Below are 21,213 nucleotides of genomic sequence, written 5' to 3' on the forward strand. Positions count from 1 at the left end.
TTTAAATTATGGTATTAATAAGAATCAAAAATCAAAGTCAAACTCAACAAGGAGGGAAGTCCAAAATTATAAAAAGGAGTCAAGACCCTAATCGAGACAAGATCATTTAATAAATAAAAATAATTAATGGAAATAAAATAAACTAAAATAAAAATAAATAATGGAAAATAAATAAAATAAAACAAAAATATACACAAGTCAAAAGATATATATATATATATATATATATATATATATATATATATTCAAAGAAAAGTAATCAATAAATAAAATAGGGTCAACAATAAAATACGAGGTTGAGGCCCATTAAACAAATAACAAAAATACTAAAAGGAGTTAAGAACGAATAGGATGATAAAATACTTAAGAAAACACGAAGGATCAAGAATATAAACTCTAATGAAGAATAAATCAACAACAAATACTATAAAAAGGACATCAATACCTACATAGATAAATAAACAAACAAAATAAATCCCAAAAAGAAACCGAAAAAACTAGGAGGACAGAACAGGGACCCAACTTCTACTAATAATCCAAAAAAGGCCCTAGAAATCACAAAAAGGCCCAATAATTTGAGTAGAGACAATGGTTGGATTATTAGAAGTTGGGTCCCTATCCTGTCCTCCTAGTTTTTTAGGTTTCTTTTTGGGATTTATTTTGTTTGTTTATTTATCTATGTAAGTATTGGTGTCCTTTTTATAGTATTTGTTGTTGATTTATTCTTCATTAGAGTTTATATTCTTGATCCTTCGTGTTTTCTTAAGTATTTTATCATCATATTCGTTCTTAACTCCTTTTAGTATTTTTTTTATTTGTTTAATGGGCCTCAACCCCATATTTTATTGTTGACCCTATTTTATTTATTGATTACTTTTCTTTGAATATATATATATATATATATATATATATATATATATATATTTCTTTTGACTTGTGTATATTTTTGTTTTATTTTATTTATTTTCCATTAATTATTTTTATTTTAGTTTATTTTATTTCTATTAATTATTTATATTTATTAAATGATCTTGTCTCCATTAGGGTCTTGACTCCTTTTTATAATTTTTTACTTCCCTCCTTGTTTGGAGTTTGACTTTGATTTTTTGATTCTTATTAGTTTTTTTTTTTTTAATAATATTTTATTTTAATAAATTAATTTAAATATTATTTTTCAAAAACTAGCCGTTTAATATAGTCATTACTTATTAATATTTGTTTTTAATAAATTAATATCATAATTTAAATATTATTTTTCAAAAACTAGCCGTTTAATATAGCTGTTACTTAATAATATTTGTTTTTAATAATAAATTAATATCATAATTTAAATATTATTGTTCAAATATAGTCGTTACTTGAAATTATGGTCTCTACATTGCTCTCTATTTAAGCCTTTGCCATGGTCTGCCTCTTCATCTGGTCCTGATGATGAACCACACTTGTTGGTTCGAAACGTGTCGGCCAAAAATTTCTCTTATGTGATTTCTACCGAAAGACTTTTTTTTTTAAAATAATTTTATTTACAAGTTACAATGTGCCTGATGGGGTCTTCAACTTATGACAATGACTCTTTTGACTTCTTGACCTAGGACAAACCCTAGAAGCACTGAATGGGTCTTGACCTAAAAATAAAAGACCATGAGCATGAAACCCATGCTCCAAAAATAATAATAATAATTTTTCTTTCATTTTACAATATACAAGAATCAAAAGTACATTTCATATTTATGAATACTGAACCTAGATACACATTTTTCAACAGGCCACAAGGCCTAAAGGCCCTCTTCACATTAGCTGCAAGACCTAAAGGGCTTTATAAGCCTGCCCACTAGCAATTGAGGCCCAATTCATTGTTGCAAATAGTTTAGGGCTAACGCCTTTGTGATTGCAGGTACTTGGAAGGGTTTCACTACTTGTTTGGGGTCCAAAAAAAACAATTTTTGAGGGGTTAAACTTGGCATATCAGTCACCTTGGCTTGGCCGCAGGCCCAGAAGGCCTCTCTCGCCCTAGCTGTGAGGGTTTGAAGGTCTGATTTGGTCATTTCTCAAGCTAACACATGTGGTTGCAGGCTTAACATTTGATTTTGGAGGAGTTTCATTGCATACTTCAAACTGTTCTTGGGTTCCTAATTTGGTGTATCAATCATTAGAGGAGTCCACATGGTTTTGGGGCCTTGTTACTTTCCCACCCTGTCTCTTTGCTGACTGTCATAACACAATCAGAGATGAAGCAAAGTATTCAGTGACCTAATCACTCTAAAAACAAACAATAATAAGTCTAAAAAACAGCAGTAAGTAACATATAACAATTGCAAGATTAATCATTGGTGTTTTGCTATCATTTTGTGACTTAGGTTGTTGCAGAGGTCTGATATAAATTTGCAGAGGTCTAATATCACTCTTCCGTGGTATGATATTGACAATTTTACCTTGCATCCAGCACTAGAATTGATCAGTAAACTTTGGCATCTTGAGAACAATTTTCTGACTGATCTCTTGTGGACAGTGGGCTGATCTAATTGACAGTGATATCTGTCAAGATCCGCTGCATTCATCTCATTCCTGAGTTAACCATTATGTGCTAAGAAGTGTATTAAATAGCAGATTGCATTCATCTTGAGGATAGCCTTGTTTGGTTACTAAATCCTCCTTGTTTCTTCTCTCTAGTTGCATTTGATTTTTTGCATCTTATTGTGCATGGTTAGACTTTAGTTGCATAAATGTTTTGCAAATTGCATCGCATGGTTGAATCCTTTTTTTGCACTTCATTTACTAATTTCACTGTTAGCAATCTCATCTAATTGCCTATAGTTGTGCTCTTGCAAATCATGAAAGTCTTCTCTTGTTCTAAATTGGAATTTAACAATTGAAAGAGAAATTCTAATAGGCAAACATAAGTTATAAAGAGATCTTGCTATAATTGTTTCATTGAGTAACATTAAGGTGCTTCTCTATTTGTTTCTTAACTGACAAAGTGATATTTGACATACTGGTTAGAAGTGATCTTATCTTGTTGTCATTGGAGCATTTTATCATTGTTATCTCATTGAAGCACTTCTAAGTGCCTCATCTCTTGCATTCTCATCCTAGAGTAGAATTGCATATTTAAAATTTAACTCCAAATTGGGGCCACCTTCTTCATTCAAATTGAGAAGTTAGAACCCCATTCACAGTTAAGTTTTAACACAGGTGATCTTGCGGTTCTCTTGTTAGAAGTCCCTTGTAGGAACGGAGGCACTTGGGTGGTTAGAGGTCCTAGGGAGGTATCGTTAATGAGACCATTGCCTCCTTCCCAACACTTCTCTCTACAACTTTGTTTGTGACTAGCTTCAAAATAATTGAGGAGAAGGCTTCACCTAGAATAGACATTTAACTTAAAAATAACCAAGATCCTACACCTCACATTTAGATTAGATCTTGCATCACATCTAGGATAGATTTTGCATATTATCTTTGCAGCATTTGCCTATCCAATAACTTGACATATTAATCATTGTTGTGCAAGTATCTCCTAAATTCTAAGGCACTGCTCTATCACTGATATATCTCAGTAGTCTAATTGGTTGTGCTCATTAATCTCACTTGCCATATAATCTAAAATCAAGTTTTTAGGATATTCATTTGTATCTCCTAAAATTGTTGATTCTCATCCTTTCACCCATAGGGACTAACCCCTTTACCCTGCTTTTAGGAGATAGCTTAAACGGAGTGAGCAGGGTCAAAGTGACAACCCCTGCTCTGAGTGTTGCCACCTTGGATGTACACTTCACGTGACAACATTTATGGTGTCGTTGTCGGGGATAGAGTTTACTGTCCCTGATTCTCGACATTCTTCACTGGGACAAATTTCTTGTTCTTGGTTTCCTTCTAATAACTAGCATCTAGCGTGCCCGGGGTTAGTTTTTTGTTTGAGTGGCGACTCCACTTATTCATCCTTTCACAAAAGCGTATACTAGAAGAAACCCAGGTAGCTTTGCATATCCCGCTCCGGATCCTGAAAAGACCTTTAGAGTTCAAATAAACAAGCTACATTCTAGTAAACATCTTGTTTTTCTTGGATAGGAAGCTCTCTCTGACATCCATTTTCTCTTTCCTAACCCAGTTGAGCAAGACATCATGCACTTGTTCGCCCCTTGTAACTTTGCTAATATACAGGGTCATCCTCATGATCTTCCAGAGCATGGTATCGACAAATTATCCTCTTTCCAAGGAAATAGTGCGATTAATGTGGATGATTACCTCAGAGCTTTTAAGACTTTCTTGGGTAGATAAACTAGCAGAGATAATTATAATCATGAGGATGTAAAGATGAAGCTCTTTGTTCTCTCTTTGGAGGAAGATGAGTTAGACAGGTTTATGGAAAAGCCTGCTGACTCATTTGATTCATTGTGAACCCTGATTGATGTTTTTAAAGATAAGAGAGAAGGAAGGTATTTACTTAGAGCTATCAACAATATAAAGAAGAAAGACAATGAGACTATAGGAAAATTCAATAAAAGGTTTAATGGTATTGTTAAAGAAATGCACCAAGCTCATAAACCCACCGATAAGTCCCTTCTTGAATATTACCTTGATGCATTTAATGTTGACACTTCTTACGAGTTAAGACGTGCTAAGCCTATTGATTATAAGACTACTCAGACCTTAGGTGAGGAATTAGAAAAGGGCAAGAAAGCGTCTAGGAAATATGAGATTCTAGGCTTTGATAGAGGTCAAATCAAGCCACGTGAACCTAAAGGGAAAGAGATTAAAGAAGTTGACCACGACCCTATTAAAGAGTTGACTCAATTAATTAAGGATATGAAAATCAAACATGCTAGAGAAATGAATGCCATGCAGGCTAGGTTGATCCAAATGGAAAAATCACAAGCTCAAAGTTTTCAACCTAGAAATATTAATAACAATACTATTGGGTGGCAAAAAAGGACCTCTCCAAATGAACAAAAATTGTCGAATTCGCTTCAATCCACAAATGTTGTTGATCAACCTTTGCCATATTGTAGACCTTGTGAAAGTTTCCATGAAGAGAACTCTGGTGCTATCGCAAAAGGAATCCTGGATGATGGACAAGTGGGAACAAGTGAGCAAATTAATGTAATCAATCAACATCCTCACTTGCCTATAGAAGAAAATATGGAAATACTACCTTTATATTATGCCATAAATAATTTCAGTGATGAAAAGGATCCAATTACATAATTGTATGGAGAGAAGCCATCTCAAGAACAAATCTTGGAAATTGCGAAAAGTAAGGGATACAGTTATCGCAAGAAAAACAAAGATCAGAGCAAGGAACAAATCACTTCTAAAACTTATCATTCTAGTTTGAAAATTGATTGGGTCACACGGATCAATAATGCAAATTTGTTCTTGTCCTCGAAGTTTTGAAGATTCCATCTCAAAGAGAAAAATTCTTGAAAGCTATCGGCATAAGTTGATGTACACTCCAAGAATGAAAAAATTAAGATAAAAGACCTAAACTGTTATATGACAAATGAAGATCATCAGCCTTTCATCATGACTTTAATGGTTAATGATCTCTTGTTGCATAATTGTATGTTGAACCCAGGGGCTTCAACCAATGTTATGACTAAGAAAGTCATGGAATGGTTAAATCTAAGGATATCAAGGGCTTACCACAATATATGCTCCATGGATTCAAAGATGATTAAAGTTCTTGGTGTCATCAAATATTTACAAGTGTACTTGGCAGCATATCCGTACAAGATGATTACTATGGACACTCCTATTATAGATGTACTGATGTATGGGGAATGATTTTATCTCAAAAATTTGTAGTTGATCTTGGAGTTTGCATTTAGTTAGACTTATCTTATGCTACTATCCCTTCAACTACGGGGGATATGGCCAGGCTCTACAGGGAGGTTGAAAGAAGGTATCATGTTGAGGATCCAAGGAAACCCAACAATGCAGATGTCAGTGGATCGTTCAAAGACTATAGCACAATATTGACTAAGCTTCTTGAGACTATGAAAGAAAGTGACCAAGATTCCACATCATCGATCACCAATAACAAAAGGAAGAGTAAAAAAAATTGATAAATCTACACCATACGGCGTTGGAATACTTCATCATCCTAAGAAGGTCAAGATTCAACAAGGTACATCAGAAAAGCAACCAATGAATTCACTTGTGAGCAGACAAGTTCTTCAGATTGGACTTCAAAGATGACATCTGATGCCATAGGGCATCCTTTATATTGTATCTCTAACCCTATTCTCCTAGATTAGATTTTATTTCTATCATTAGAGTAGGACTTCATTTCAACATTTGTGTTTTATGTCTTTAGATCACATTGTTAGAGTAAAAAATTTATATTCCAACACTTGATGATACTATATGATGATTTTAATTTGTATTTGAATAGATATCTACCTGATGTTACTTTGTTTTCTTGGATGCAGATTCTGGATTCTCACATTCCTTCACTAAAGCAATGTGTCCCCATGTAGAGCTAGATGTTGACCATATACATGTCGATAGTTCCAAGTAGCAGAGTACACAGCAGTGAACAAAAACAAATTAAGTCATTAAAATCATTGTAATCCCAAATTTTGCAATTTTATTGTAAAAATGATTCTAGTATGATTCTAAAGCCATGTAATAAAACCTAGGTAAGCCTTTGATTCTTAACAAAGGATTTCACTCTAGGGATTTTTTTAACCTCCCTAGATTATTTGTGTTTCTAAACATGAATAATTAGTAGAGTTTTTCTCCCAAGCATCCCCCAAACCTAGGGTGGGATCCTCTGATAAGGTCTTAGGTGAGTCTTAGTGTTATTGAGTTTATGTATTTTTATCATACTAGATTATGTGTCTTGTGTCGCGGAATTTGGTTGAGTCTCAGAGGTTGTGTCTATGTCTCCCCACTTCCGGTCAAGTGGTGCGTGTGCACTCATGGCACGATTATCGTCTGTCAAAACTTCCTTCTTTGCCCGTGTTGGCGCTGCCTTAGTCTCAGAAGACTCTCCCTTACTCTTCTTCCTTGGGCACTGGATCGCATAATGAACCATCTCCCCACAGTGGAAGCACTTGATCTTGGAGAGATATTTCTTCTTCATCTTCTCCTACTTTCCCTCAAATGCTAGGGCCACATCCTCCTCCTACTTGACCTTGATCCCTTTACTGCTGCTACCTGTCTTTGACTGTCGTTTGATCTCTTCCTGGCGAAGAGCTGCCCACATCTTGTCCCAAGGTAGGAGAGTCCCTCTGCCCAGGATGCTCTGGACAAACACTTCCCACTCTTCTGAGACAGCATTCAAGGTTGTCCTCACCATAAGCTCCTAATCTAGTGTCGCTCCTATAGCAGTCAACTGATCTCAGATCTCGTTCAGTCCTCCGAGGAAGGAGTCAATCGATTGACCCTTCTTCATCTGATACAACCTCATCTGGTTCTCGAGCAACATTCTTCTCTACACAGAAGTATGCTGGTACAGGTTCTTGAGAGCCTCCCACATCTCAACTGCCATTTCCTTCTTGGCTATATGTGGTACCACATGATCCTTGACCCTGTCAAGGATAATGCACTTAGCCCTCGCCATCGCCTCTTCGTACTTGTCATTATCATTAGGGTCGACTGGGATAGCTATAACCTTCAAGGCGAAGTTCTTGACACGATTCCTGTCAAGCACTGATAAGATTCTGGCCTTCCAGACTGCGAAGTTCGATGCTCCGTCCAGTCTATCTTGGTCTCTTACTCTGTGTAGTACCGTGATGCTATCTACTTCCCTCCTAGAAGTTCTCTATTCGACTCCTCTGAGTCTCTACTTCCCATCTGGAAGTTCTCTTTTGGACTCCCTCTGAGTCCTGATTTCCTTCCTGGAAATCCTTCTGCCGGTTGTCGAGATGCCCCCTACTTTGATCGTCTTGTGCAACTGCACTGTTGATCCAAGTTCCTCGGCTAGAAACCCTCGGTAACAACTCCTTTGGCTCTGCTCTGTCAAGTACTATTCTGACTACAGTACCTCACCAGCGCCACTCTGCAATATTTCTACATCCTTCTAGACTCCAGCAATTGCCTCTCTATGAACTGCGTCAGCCCCTCTCTACCCCACGCTAGCTCTACGTCACCCCAAATGGGTCTGTGTCAGCCCTGGGATGCCCTTCGTCAGCCCTCTAGTCCTCTGCGTCTGCAACGCTAGCCTCTCTGAGGCTCTGCGCAGTTCTCAGCTTCTTCTGTGTGGCTCTGGCTAGCTCTACGTCACACTTCCTTGGCTTCTGTGCTGCTAGAAACAGCTTTTGTCACCTCGGGACAGTTGTTTTCTGTTGTTATTGCTCCGCTTCACTGATGTTTTTTAGTCCTCCTATGATCTGCAATCACGCTCTGATACCATGTTGAAGTTTCTAAGTTTACTTAATTTAGAAACCCTTCATGCACTTTTTCTGATCCCTACCTACTTGTTAATTTTTCTTTAACAAGTTTTTTACAAAGTAAATACTAAAATAAACACCAGTGCATGCTCAACATATTACAGATCAGCAACTAAAAGAAACAAGAACAAACACATCACATGACACCATTATTTTTGGACCAATGTCCCCGGAAAAACCCAATGCGAGAAAACCAGTGCAGCTATCTAAGGGTTTTCTTATTGAGCAATATCAAAGTACAATCTGGGTGTCGAAACTAGCCTACCCAATAGAGAATTTCCTTAGCAACTATACCTCACAATTTGAGAGAAATAACCAAGCTAAAACCCCGGAAAACCCTTCCAGCAGTTCCCCAACACAAAACTGCTCTGCAACCCTAGCGTTTGCCCAATCTAGACTATCTCAGCCACTCCTAGCCCACCATTAGCCCTGCGTCAGCCTTCCTTGGCCTGCGTCAGCTCTGGGAGCCTCTGCGTCAACCACGCTAGCCCCTCTGGTGCTCTACACAACACTTGCCTTCCTCTGCGTGGCCCTGCATGAGCCCTTGCTGGCTCTACGTCACTCTCCTTCGCTATTGCACTGCTCTCCCGGCACAATCTCTGCCTTCTCTGTTTCTCTGTACTCAATGCCTCTCAGTTGCTCTCCCGATCACTGATTCTATCTCTCTTACCAAACCCCGCTCTAGAGAATAGAATGACTGATCATCTGGTGTGCTCTCCGAGTGACCCTCAAGCCTCATCTTATACTTTTCTTGTTGACATCTCAATGGTCGAGATTAATTCCTTAATCAACGGCTAAGATTAGATCTAGCTTGATCCATGTCTTTTGGACCACTCTAACACATATTCATATTAATACACATTAATATTTTATTTTCCCTAAGTTTAGACTTGGGGACCCCATTAAAATATTAATTATTTTAATATCTCCTTATTTGTTTAGAAGCTGCCCAAACCATTTCTAGGCATTGGAGATCTCATGTGCCCCAACCTCTCCACCAAATTTCATGGCTAGAGCACATCCAATGCTACCCCAAATCAACACAAGTGCCCTCTCTGCAAGCTCTGGAAAGAACTCCTGTGCACCTGTCATATGGCAGGAGGCCCCACTATCTATGACCCACACATCAGATGATGTACACCTACTAGATGTAGAAGTAATAAATGCAAAGTCCTGGTCAAACTGTGAAGCAAACTACTCCACCTCTGTTGAAGCTTTAGTACCCTTCTTCCCCTTGTTCTTCCTCTCAAGACACGTAGCAGCATAGTGTCCCATCTTCTGACATGCCCAAAATTTAACTTTGGACATATCCTTATCTTTCTTCTTCTTCTTCTCCTTTCCCTTAGCCCCATCTGATGAAGCCCCTTTCTTGGCCTTCCCTTTGTTCTTCCCCCTGACTATCAAGGCTAGATCCTCCTCATCTACTATCTTCACCCCACCACTGCCAGTCTTCTATATCTCATGCTGCACACAATCATCCCAGAATCTGTCCCAATTGGGAAGATTCTCCCTAGACATAACATCTCCAAAGACCTCCCAAGACTTAGGAAGTCCCGCTACAGCTATCCTGACAAACTCTGTGTGTTAAGATATGGTATGTTCTATGCTTATAACAGTTTACTTCTCTTTCTTATTATATTCCACAGATTAGCAATCACATGTACATAAAGTAAAGTGCAGATAGAACATTAAACAATCGACAGAAAACAAGCCAAGACAAGAGACACAAGATGTGGCGGCAAGCCAGGGACAAACCCCACAATGTGTGGGGAAACCCTTTGATCAAATCTTCTTTTATCTTCAATAGTTCAGCAGAGAGAATAATACAATAAATCTAATTTATATCAGCTGTAGCAAACCCTAGATCAGCAACATCAACATTAGCAGCTTCATCATCAAAACTAGGGTAGTCGATATCTCGCAAACCGACCCTCGGATCAGCTTGATTCCACCACCAAAAGTTGTGGCCTTGAAAGGAGATCCAGATGAACCTACAGCGCAGTTCAGAAGAGGAGGTTTGATGGTCCACGCTGGTCAAACTTTGAATCTGCAGTTGCAGAGTTAGTTTCAGCAGCTTCCTTCAAACTAGGGCAGTCAATATCTCGCAAACCGACTGTCGGATCAGCTTGATTCCACCACCAAAAGTTGCAGCCTTTGAGAAGGTCTAGATGAACCTATAGGGTAGTTCAGAAGAGGAGGTTTGATGGTCCACGCTGGTCAAAGTTTGGATCTGCAGTTGCAACTTCAGTTTCAGCAGCTTCCTTCAAACTAGGGCAGTCGTTATCTCGCAAACTGACCGTTAGATCGGCTTGATTCCACCACCAAAAGTTGCGGCCTTCTGAGGAGGTCCAGATAAACCTACAGGGCAATTCAGAAAAGGAGGTTTGATGGTCCACGCTGGTCAAAGTTTGGATCTGCAGTTGCAGTTCTAGTTTCAGCAGCTTCCTTCAAACTAGGTGTGAGAGAGACTCTTTTCTGCGCAGTAGAGAAGAGCCTATTTTCTGCACAGTAGAGAAGAGCCTCTTTTCTGCACAGGAGAGAGAGAGAGATGTGATGAGATGAGTGAATGCAAATGAAGAAAAGTCGTCCTATATTTAAACACAACGTTGATGTTTGAATAGATGCGACTGTTGGGCTTCTGAGCGTACATGAGTTGTAGGTCAGCTTGATAATAATTCCATAATCAAAATAAATTCATATCTCCATAAATACTTATCGGAATTGGATGATCTTTAGATCAATTCTACACCTCTCGACGAGAGGAATCTAATAAAAATATTATCAACCATGAATAAGATGACCCACATCGAGTTTGGCCCTAGTTGCCAATTTAACACTATGGGTGCAACTGCCTCACCAATAGCAGTCAAATCATCACTTACCTGCTGACCCTGCCAAGATAATGAACTACACTTTCAACCTTTGTCATCCTAATGTTCTTCAATTGTTCTTTGAGTACCATCTTCCTGCTCTCATTGGTACTCTGATAGAGTGGTTAGAGTTGTCCACATCTGATATGCATATGTGTTTCCTCTCACCTGAGGAACCACATGATCCTTCAGACTGTCCATCAAAATCATTTTTGCCTTCGCATTATTTTTTGTAAATTCAACAAGTTCATCTGCAGCAGTAGAAGGTACAATCACTTGACGCACTATGTCCCAAACTACTGCCTACTCAAACACTGTCTGAATTTTGTCCTTCCAAACGGCATAGTTGGATATCCCATCCAATTTGTCCTATATTCTTAAAAACATGGCCATGACTGTTGTCCAAAATTTACAAAACCCAGAAAATGGAGAAATGAACTTTCCAACACACCTTGTTGTCCCAAAAGTTCAGTCTCTATGAAATTTCACCTTGTTGTCCCAAAATATCAGTTTGTTGTCCAAACTGAGTTTGTTGTCCAAAAATTCAGTTTGTTGTCCAAACCATTGTTTGTTGTCCCAAACTATTGTATGTTGTTCAAACTACAATTTTCAGCCTATAGCTCTGATACCATGTTGAAATTTGATGACTAAAAAGTTTCCTGCAATCCCAACCCGGTTTTAATTTCACCTTATCACTCCCATTCAGTTAAATGCCATTTCCCATAAACATACATTCAACATATAGAATTCTGGAAATGAAATTTTTATATTAAAACACATGGGACTGTCAACACATGCTGAAAATAAATATGGACATAAACAGACCAGCAACACACATAAAAATACATAGATTTTTGGTCAACTTAGACCCAGGCAAAACCCCTTCAATCTTCTCCGAGGAAAACCTGTTAGAGAGCTCTTCAAATTTATTTATCTTTCAAGTTCAGGAAAAATACATTTGCAGACAAAACAAAACAGCAAAATACAACTTCTCTTCAGCCCAAAACTCCTTGAAAACCATGCCCACTTTGCCTCGATTTTCTTGCCCACTTGAAGCTAAAAATATGTATTGTAAGGATACGAACTATACTGCACGAATTCCATGTGGATTTCTGTACCGTTGTACGGACTGTATTGATTTTTTTTCAAAAAAAATATTTTTTCTCAAAACTTCTCTCGAACAATGTGCAGCTTATGCCATTAAATGTTGTTCGTACTGTACCTTCTGTTGTCTTCTATGACTTGATTTCCATGCCCAACTTTGTCCAAAAATCACTCCTGTAGCTTGCTAGAACAAATTTCTCCTTCAGAACTTTTCTCCAACTCTCAACCTCCTTTCTCCAATCTGCTCATGAAGAATGAATGCAATCTCTCTCTTCTTTCCCCCTTTGGTTTCCCTAAATGACTTTTGGGAAACCCTAAAATATAATGGCTCAGATTCATTTAGATCAAGGGATGAGAATAAATGTGCATTTAATTCTCACTTTCTATTTTTTAACTCACCCACATTGTACTTTATGTCTAAAGTCACTTTTCACTTTATGATTTAACATTGACTTTACCACTTATAAAAGTCACTTTCACTTTATAAAGTCACACTTAGGAAAAGAATTATTTTGGACACTTTTCCCTAGGTAGAGATGAACCCATGGGAAACCACTTGTCCAAGGTACATTAAAAATCAACACGTTCAGCCATTTTGTGGAGGCCGCAAGCCCTAGAGGGGATAAATTCCTTGCAAAATCAGGGTTTTCACAAAGTTTTATCACTCAATGGTTTTGCAAATTAGTATTTGTGGATACAATCACATTTTTGTGACTCAAATTCGATTTAATCACTTGTTGAAGGCAGCCACGGGGGTCTTGAGGGCTTAAAGACCTAGCCGCAGCCCTTGTTGGCTCTTTAAGGCCCTAACGTAGGCCTTGCAGACTTGATAATTGCATTGCATTTCATTCTGGCACTAATTTCTTTTGTTTGCAGGCCTAAAATAATTTTTGCAATTTGAACTGGCTTATCATTGGCAGTTTGTCATTTCGATCCATAGAAGCCTTGAAAATTCTTGTTTGTTGGCTAATCTTTTGTTTTGCAGGCTTGAGATCCATTTGGAGCAAGTTTTGTGGGCTTGGCATTCATTGTGCCTGTTATACTAGACCTCTAGCCTTGGCCGCAAGGCCTAAAGGCCCTTTTCACCTTAGCCACAAGAACTAAAGGGCTTTATAAGCCTGCCCACTAGCAATTGGAGGCCCAATTCATTGTTGCAAATAATCTAGGGCTAATGTCTTTGTGATCGCAGGTACTTGGAAGGGTTTCATTACTTGTTTGGGGTCCCAAAAAAAAAATTTGAGGGGTTAAAATTAACATATCAGTCACTTTGGCTTGGCCGCAGGCCCAGAAGGCCTCTCTAGCCCTAGCCATGAGGGTTTAAAGGTCTGATTTGGTCATTTCTGAAGCTAACACTTGTGGTTGCAGGCTTAACATTTGATTTTGGAGGAGTTTCATTGCCTACTTCAAACTGCTCTTGGGTTCCTAATTTGGTGTATCAATCATTGGAGGAAGTCCACAAGGTTTTGGGGCCTTGTTCCTTTCCCACCTTGGCATCAAGTCTCGTGACACAGTTCCAACAATAGCAGGGGATCAAGAGCAGGAAGCTTTGAAGGTTGAGTTATAGGTACTCAGACTTCATAGTAGGATGAGGAGCAGGAAGCTTCTCCTATAAAGGATGCTCCTTTCACATCAAGGAAGAGGAGGCCATGATGGCTTGAACAACCCTTAGAGATGCTCAGAAGCATGTGGATGCTCCTAGGACTTTCAGGGAGAGTATGCCAGCATAGAATTTTTCCATCTATATGGCACTCATGAGCCCTCTATCACCATAGAGATTATGGATTCGGGTCGATGAGAAATTATAAAGTGAACCTAAGGGAGAGGATGAAGACACAACAACATTGTTTGAGAAAGATTTTCTCAAGGAGTGAGAAGCTCGTGTGACTAAAAAGAAAGGAAAAGTGTGCAGCAAGATTTTCCAAATGGGAAATTTAGTGAAGGCTGAGAATTTGGAGAGTGGGGTCAAGATCAGGAGGATGAGTTTTTTGTGCAAGTCGAGTTTGTGGAGTGAGGCCGAATTTCCAGCCAGGGCTGCGTGGATCAAGGGAAGAGGTCGAGTTTCCAGCCAAGGGGCCAAATTTCCCAGTGTACAACAAAGGGGATTTTTTACTAATGTAAGAATAATAAATCTTTTATTAAAATTTTAGTTTTTTTTACTTACATTAATTGAATTTCACAAGTTACGGCCAACATTTTCCAGGGCTGAATTTCTCTTGGGTCAAGAATCCAGTGGGCCATTTCCAAGTTCAATTAATGCTGTAATTTCTGTGCATTTCTTTGTGGGTCAAGGCCCTAAATTTTCCAAGTAAATTAATGTGAAGGAAGATTGATAGGGCAGATTTATGTGTTGTTTGTGATTGATTTTCTAAGTATTTTCTGTTGCAAATTTACTGTGAAAAGTTGAAAATATCAGTCTGTCTATTTTCAGTGGGTCAGAAAATTAATTTAACAGTTAAAAAAATTTGTGGGTTGCTGTGTGAAATAGATCAAATCCAGTATTTAGAAGTTAACAACCAAACCTTATATAGGTTTAAGCTCCATCTGCTCATACGGTAAAACATTATTTGCTTTCCTAGATCCATTAGTTCTCCAAGGAATAATGATAAAATAATAATTTCTAACCTCCTCAACAAACTTCTTACTAAAGAGAGAAAAGAGTTTATTGAGATCCACAATTTCCTCTAGCAGGTTACAATAAAATATTCTAGGAAAACAAATACAATGAAGTTCTCATTTAAATAACTCAAGTAAATAATAGAATAATGATCAAATATGGACATAATTACAACTGAAATCCAAAAATAGCCAAGTAGTTGGGCACCTTCATGGCTAGGTAACAACCTCAAAAAATAGTGGACAAGTGTCTATCCACACGTGCACCCTCCAAGAAGCTATCCCATGTGTAGATCATTTAAAATTGTGCCATAGAGGCTCCATATGGCACGTGTGGCATGATCCTAAGGTAAAAGTAGTGGTATAGGACGAAATAGTTGCTCCAAAGTTTGGACACCCTAGTCAAAATGACACGGACAAATCTACAAAGTACCCTCATCAATGGTGCACATATAAATATGTATAAACTCCTCAAGTGGACATCTCCAACAAATGGCTTGGAGAAGTGGAAATAGCCTCATCATCTCCTCATCACTCTAATAGATGGCTGAAAAATTGGAGTACTCCAGTAGAAGTGGAGTTGTCGATGTTTTGTGACGTTGAATCTCCTCATATTATTCGATTGAAACTTTTCTTGTGCACTTGGATGCTTGCACACATATCAAGGGCAAAATTCTGTGTGATGAGCTCTTGTGCTAACAACGCAGATATCCTAGGTGTTGATAGTCCATGATCATTAGGGACACCACCCATAACTGGAAAAGCACCAATCCAAACATAGTAGTTATCAGTGACCATAGGCTAACTACTCATACTTATTTTCTAAGTTTTCTCGGAGCAGAGCTGAAAGCTAACAAGGCTCTAATAATTGAGTTTGGCCTGAGACAGTTAATGTTATCTAATATTTAGATAGACTGTTGTACCATACACGATAAAGTATGTACGATGCATGATAAAGTATGATATACACTAACATGTAATTAATCTATTCTAAAGATTTTCACAAAATCAAATAAAAATTGTCAGTAGAGAATGTCAAATAACTTGGCAACTTACTCTTGCAATATATGGTTGCAATTGGTATGTCTTGGTCAGTTCAAAAACATCACAAGGTAGATCCTTTTCTACGTCACTCGAATGATTTCCAGCAATACAAAGAATGATGGAAAGATCAATGTTACCTACAAAACAGTCCACAGTGAACATATATCAGAATAAAATCAGTGCCTATTACTAGTAACCATTACATCAAGGCTTTATCTTTATCCACTCAACATACAAGCTACCAGCTAATGAAGAGTTTGATATGAGACCCCGCTTACAAATATCCACAGATTTTTCTCTTGTGATTTTAGATGGTACATCCCACACATCTAACTCTGACTAAATTGAACCAAGGAAAAGATCCTCCAGTACCAATCTTAAATTAGTTTATTTGAACATTGAAAATTTGGGTGAGTAAATTTTATCTACGGTCAATACTCAAAGAATACCCCCATATTTCAGAACCTATCGTGATATGCCACAATAAGCAATTAAAGAAATATATCTTCTAAAAGCATTTTGGTAAAACACTGAGTACAGTGAGGTTTAGCTTCAAACATCAGCTGGAAGTTTCTTTAATGGCACAAGCCATAGGAAATAACTAAGCTAGTTGTGTGGTCTTTCTACTAGAAATTTATTACTAATTTCATTTAAAAGTTGCACCTTTCTTTTATCTTTTTTTGTCATCCAATATCTACCTCATGCTTCTGTTGGAAGGTAGCTCCTGTTGAATGCCTTGTAAGTCTTAGTTGACGGATACCAAAGGTCTGAGAGGGTGGCTGCTAAATTCTTATGCTTTGTTAAAGTTTTAAATGACTGTCTTGGTTGGTTGTGGGCTTCCATAGTGGGCTATGTTGTCTTGCATGATGAATTCATCCTCAAACAACCCTATAAATGTACCCTTAAGTGTTATGATAAATATCACACACATATTAAATAAATATTCAAGAATGTGGTGTATCCAAGATTGTTGTGAAACATCTCTCCCCGTTATTGCGACATGGTAACAGAGCCAGTACAGCCCTGACTCTCTCACAAGAGGGGTCAATGATCATGCAAATTCCACTTGGTTAAGTCTGCAAAAATGTAGCCTTAGTTAAAGAGACTAGTGTAGATTGTTTGTGTGTGTTTTTCTAGCGAAGTGTGCAGTTCTATGTGCCCTAATGTTAAAATTGGCAACTAGAGCCAAACTCCATGTGGGTCTTCTTATTCATGGCAGTTGATATTTTTCTTGGATTCCTCTGGTCGAGAGTTGTAGGATTGATCTAAAGATCATCCGATTCCGACAAGTATTCATGGAGATATGAATTTATTTGTGCTATGTGACAATTCGTCAAGCTCGGCCAGCAACCAAATTACCCCCACTTGTCCTCCACGTTTAGTATAAATAGAGGTGCCTTGCAAGTCATTTAGACACACCTCTTGTGATCTCTTCCTCTCCACTTGTCTTTGGGTTTTGGCGGGAGGAGAGATCTTAAGATGTTACGCTGCCCTAGAGGATGCCCTAGATCCTAACGTTGTCATGAAGAGAGAGCCCTCAACACTGTCATGACCTTAACACTGTTATGAAGGAGGCCTCCTCAACACAGCAGGAGAAGCCTAAACGCTGGTCTATAAGAGACTTATTCGCTATTCTAGAAAGGCATCCATACACAATGTTAATGAGAGGATATACCCTAGCCCGTAGATAATAATGAGGACTCTTTGCTGTCAAGGAAGGAGCTATATAAACGCTGTCCTATTAGAGGATGATCATCACATTGATAAATTACATAAAGTCTCGATGATGATCAGTGAAAGAGCAATCACCGAAGACAGTTGGAAAGGACAAAAAGGCTCAATGGGTTCCTCAGTGAAGGATAAAATCCCTGAGCCTCCATAAAATGCACTAGCTACAAAGAACAAGTACACCAAGGGTGGAAGGAAAGGCAGATGCCTTGCGTGCAATAGATTTGGCCATTATGCGAAGGAGTGTCCAAATAGAAGGGACACATCACTTGATGATGATAACAAGCATTCCAGGGGCATCTTCAATAATCAAAGGAATGACAGGTACAATGGCAAAGGAAAAAGGAATGAAGGTCATCAGGGAAATGACCGACTCTTCAAGGAACTTTAGGTATGAAGAATCAAATGTTGTTTCTGATAAGCTAAATGAATATTATCTTAGATTGGCCCTCTCCATTACTTCTCCTCCAGACTCTTTGGGAATCTGGCTTATTGATAGTGCTTCAAGGCACTTCATCGGATAGAAGGAAACTCTCTCTAATTTGATAGAGATGGAAATAATCATGGAGATTATTCTTGGAGACAATGCCACCTATCCCGGAAAAGGTGTAGGGAATGCTACCGTTAAATTGAATGAGGGTAGCACGATTCATTTTCAAGAAGTTCTTTATCTCAAGAAGAACCTGGGGTCCATTTTGGCAATGGAAGACAAAGGTGGCATTCATCAATGGAAAGGTACGTGTGTGGATAAGGAATTTTTAAAGATACTCTTGGGTTCAGGGTTGGCAATTTGTATCAAGTTGCAGGAAGTCCAATGGGGACCATGTCAGTTGACACATCTCTTCTATAGCACTGGACATCTGCTCATTATAGGGCCCTACCCAATGTGATTCAGATGGTGACAAGGATGCCTAAATTCAAGAAGAGCATGGAGGTACATGTCCGAGATGTATCGAAGGAAAATTTACCAGGGAACCATTCTCCTCATGTAGCAAGTCCATAGATTTGGAACAACTCGAGGGGTTTGAGATTCATGATCGGGAATCTCATGGATGCAAATGAAGGAAAGTTCTCTATGATTTAAATCAAGCACCCCGAGCTTGGTATGAGAGGATTGCCAGCTATCTGATGAAGCTGAGATTCACTAGGAGTGAAGCCGATCCAAACCATTGCTTGAAGTTTGTGGATGATAAACCTCTCATACTGGCACCTTATGAGGACGACCTCTTTCTGACAGGTGCAGACCCTCTCATTTGGAAAAGTAAGAGGGAGTTGGATTCCGGATTTGGAATGGTAAACTGCAAGCCCGTGACTACCTCGATGAAGCCTAACTTTAAGAAGTCATGCGGTAGTGATGTCGGACTTGATTTGGAAAATGCCTCTGAGTTTCATAAACTCTTACTAGCATTGATGTTCTTGGTGAACTCTCGTCCGGGTATATGTTTTGCAATTAGCATGTTGAGCTCATATATGGTTGAGCCTCACTGGATCGGTGCCAAGAATCATTTGAGATATCTTTAGGGCACAACCTCTCATGGATTGAGATACACTGCCGGAAATGTGAAGTTGCATGATTATTAGGCAGGCAGTGTGGAGCATCGCAAGAGCACTTCTGGGTGCTGGTTTTCTTTGGGTTTTGCTTCGATATCCTAGATGAGCAGGAAGCAAAAGACGGTTGTTTTGAGCACCGCCGAGGCCAAATACATAGTTACGAGTATGACCTCATGTGAAGCTATCTGGTTGAGGAAGCTCTTCAGTGAGCCATTTGGACACGTGCTAGATACCATCGTGATCTTCTGTGACAACCAAACGGGGATTCGATTATTGAGGAATCCCGCATTCTATGATCGCTCCAAGCATATAGACATCAAGTACCACTTTATCTAGGATATGGTACATCGAGGAGCAAGAAGGCTTCATCGCATTAGGACTGATGTGCAGGTCGCCGATATTCTGTCGAAGCCCCTGGGAAAGGTCAAGTTCTTGACTTTCCAAGAACGACTAGGAGTCATGGAGAGATTCTCTCCTAAGGGTCCTGTATGATATGGACATTGAGCTCTGGGAGCTCCGGGGGACTTGGAGGTACATCTTGAAGCGATGAGCAACCAGAGGGTGAGCGGTTTAGGCTTCCCCTAGTGGTCTGCTATGTAGGCAGCATGAGTGGTTCATCCTTCTCCTGCCGAGACACTGTCATAGGGTGAGAGGTTCAGCCTTCCCCTAGTGATTTGTTGTGTACAGGGTAAGTGGTTCAGCCTTCCCCTGGGATACCCCTGGCGACATGTAGGCAAGATGAGTGGTTCATCCTTCTCCTACTGAGACATCCTACCCATACAGTTTGGGACTCATGGGAAGTACCTCTCATCTAGCCAATGAGTAGGGAAATGAGGATAGGGACCATAGTAGTACCGATGGACGCATCGTGTTACTACATACTCCCTATGCTAGGATGATATTGATCTGGGATCAATTGGAACTGACTTCGGGTCAGTAAGAGTGATATAACTCACTCTCTTTTGGAACTCCACAGATCAGTGAACCTTTCACTGATTCACCTTGGTATGCAGATATCATATTTGTATTACTAAACTTACAAGCTCCTCCTGGTTTAACCAGAACTAAAGCTAGATTCTTAAAAATGAAGTCTTTAAAATATTGTATCATAGATAATGCTTTGTTTTGGAAAGACATTAGTGGTATTCTTTTGAATTGTTTACTAAAAGATGAAGCTGATAAAATCATGCAAGAGTTTCATGCAGGGGATTGTGGAGGACACTTGTACTGGAAAACTACTGCTAACAAAATTTTGACGGTTGGTTTCTACAGGCCCACTCTGTTTGCAGATGTTAAAAAAAATGTGACCTCCTATCATAAGTGCCAGATATTTGAGGGTAAGAGAAAACTTTTACCTTTGCCTCTTAAACCAATCTTTACTGAAATGCCATTTCAACAATGGGGGTTAGACTTCATTGGAGAAATACACCCAGCCTCCTCAACTCAGCATAAATGGATTCTGACACCACTAACTACTTCACAAAATGGATAGAAGCCATCCCTTCTAGACAACCCACAGACACTCTCATAATCTCATTCCTAGAAAGTAATATCCTATCAAGATTTGGATGCCCCCAAAAGCTCATTACCGATAATGCAGCTGACTTTAAATCCAATAAATTGGTAGATTTCTGTAACAAATACCACACCACCCTTGGCCACTCCACTGCCTATTACCCTTAAGGTAATGGACTTGCAGAATCCTCTAACAAAAGCTTGGTCAATATCATTAAGAAATTACTAGAAGACAACAAAAAGACATGGAACAAAAAGTTGGTCAATGCCTTATGGGCAGATAGACTAACTACTAAGAAGTTAATTGGCACATCTCCTTATCAGCTGGTACATGGGATGGATGTTGTCTTTCCATCATCTTTAGGAGTACCAGTATTGAAGATCATCCAGGAATT

At 38.9% G+C, this 21,213-nt stretch overlaps 1 protein-coding gene across 1 annotated transcript in view; it reads right to left on the minus strand.

Annotated features, from left to right (window-relative positions):
* LOC149244252 (tRNA-specific adenosine deaminase TAD3-like) overlaps window positions 1-21,213 on the minus strand; it is a 293,332-nt gene that overhangs the window by 173,514 nt on the left and 98,605 nt on the right. The window contains exon 4 of the mRNA XM_089374775.1: window positions 16,037-16,161. Within this exon, the coding sequence (XP_089230901.1) occupies window positions 16,037-16,161 (125 nt within the window). The remainder of the gene's footprint in view (window positions 1-16,036; window positions 16,162-21,213) is intronic.

This window comes from Pinus tabuliformis, chromosome 8, assembly GCF_031772625.1.
Source record: "Pinus tabuliformis cultivar Carrire ecotype Pingquan chromosome 8, CPIR1, whole genome shotgun sequence".
In the NCBI taxonomy this organism is placed as follows: Eukaryota; Viridiplantae; Streptophyta; class Pinopsida; order Pinales; family Pinaceae; genus Pinus; species Pinus tabuliformis.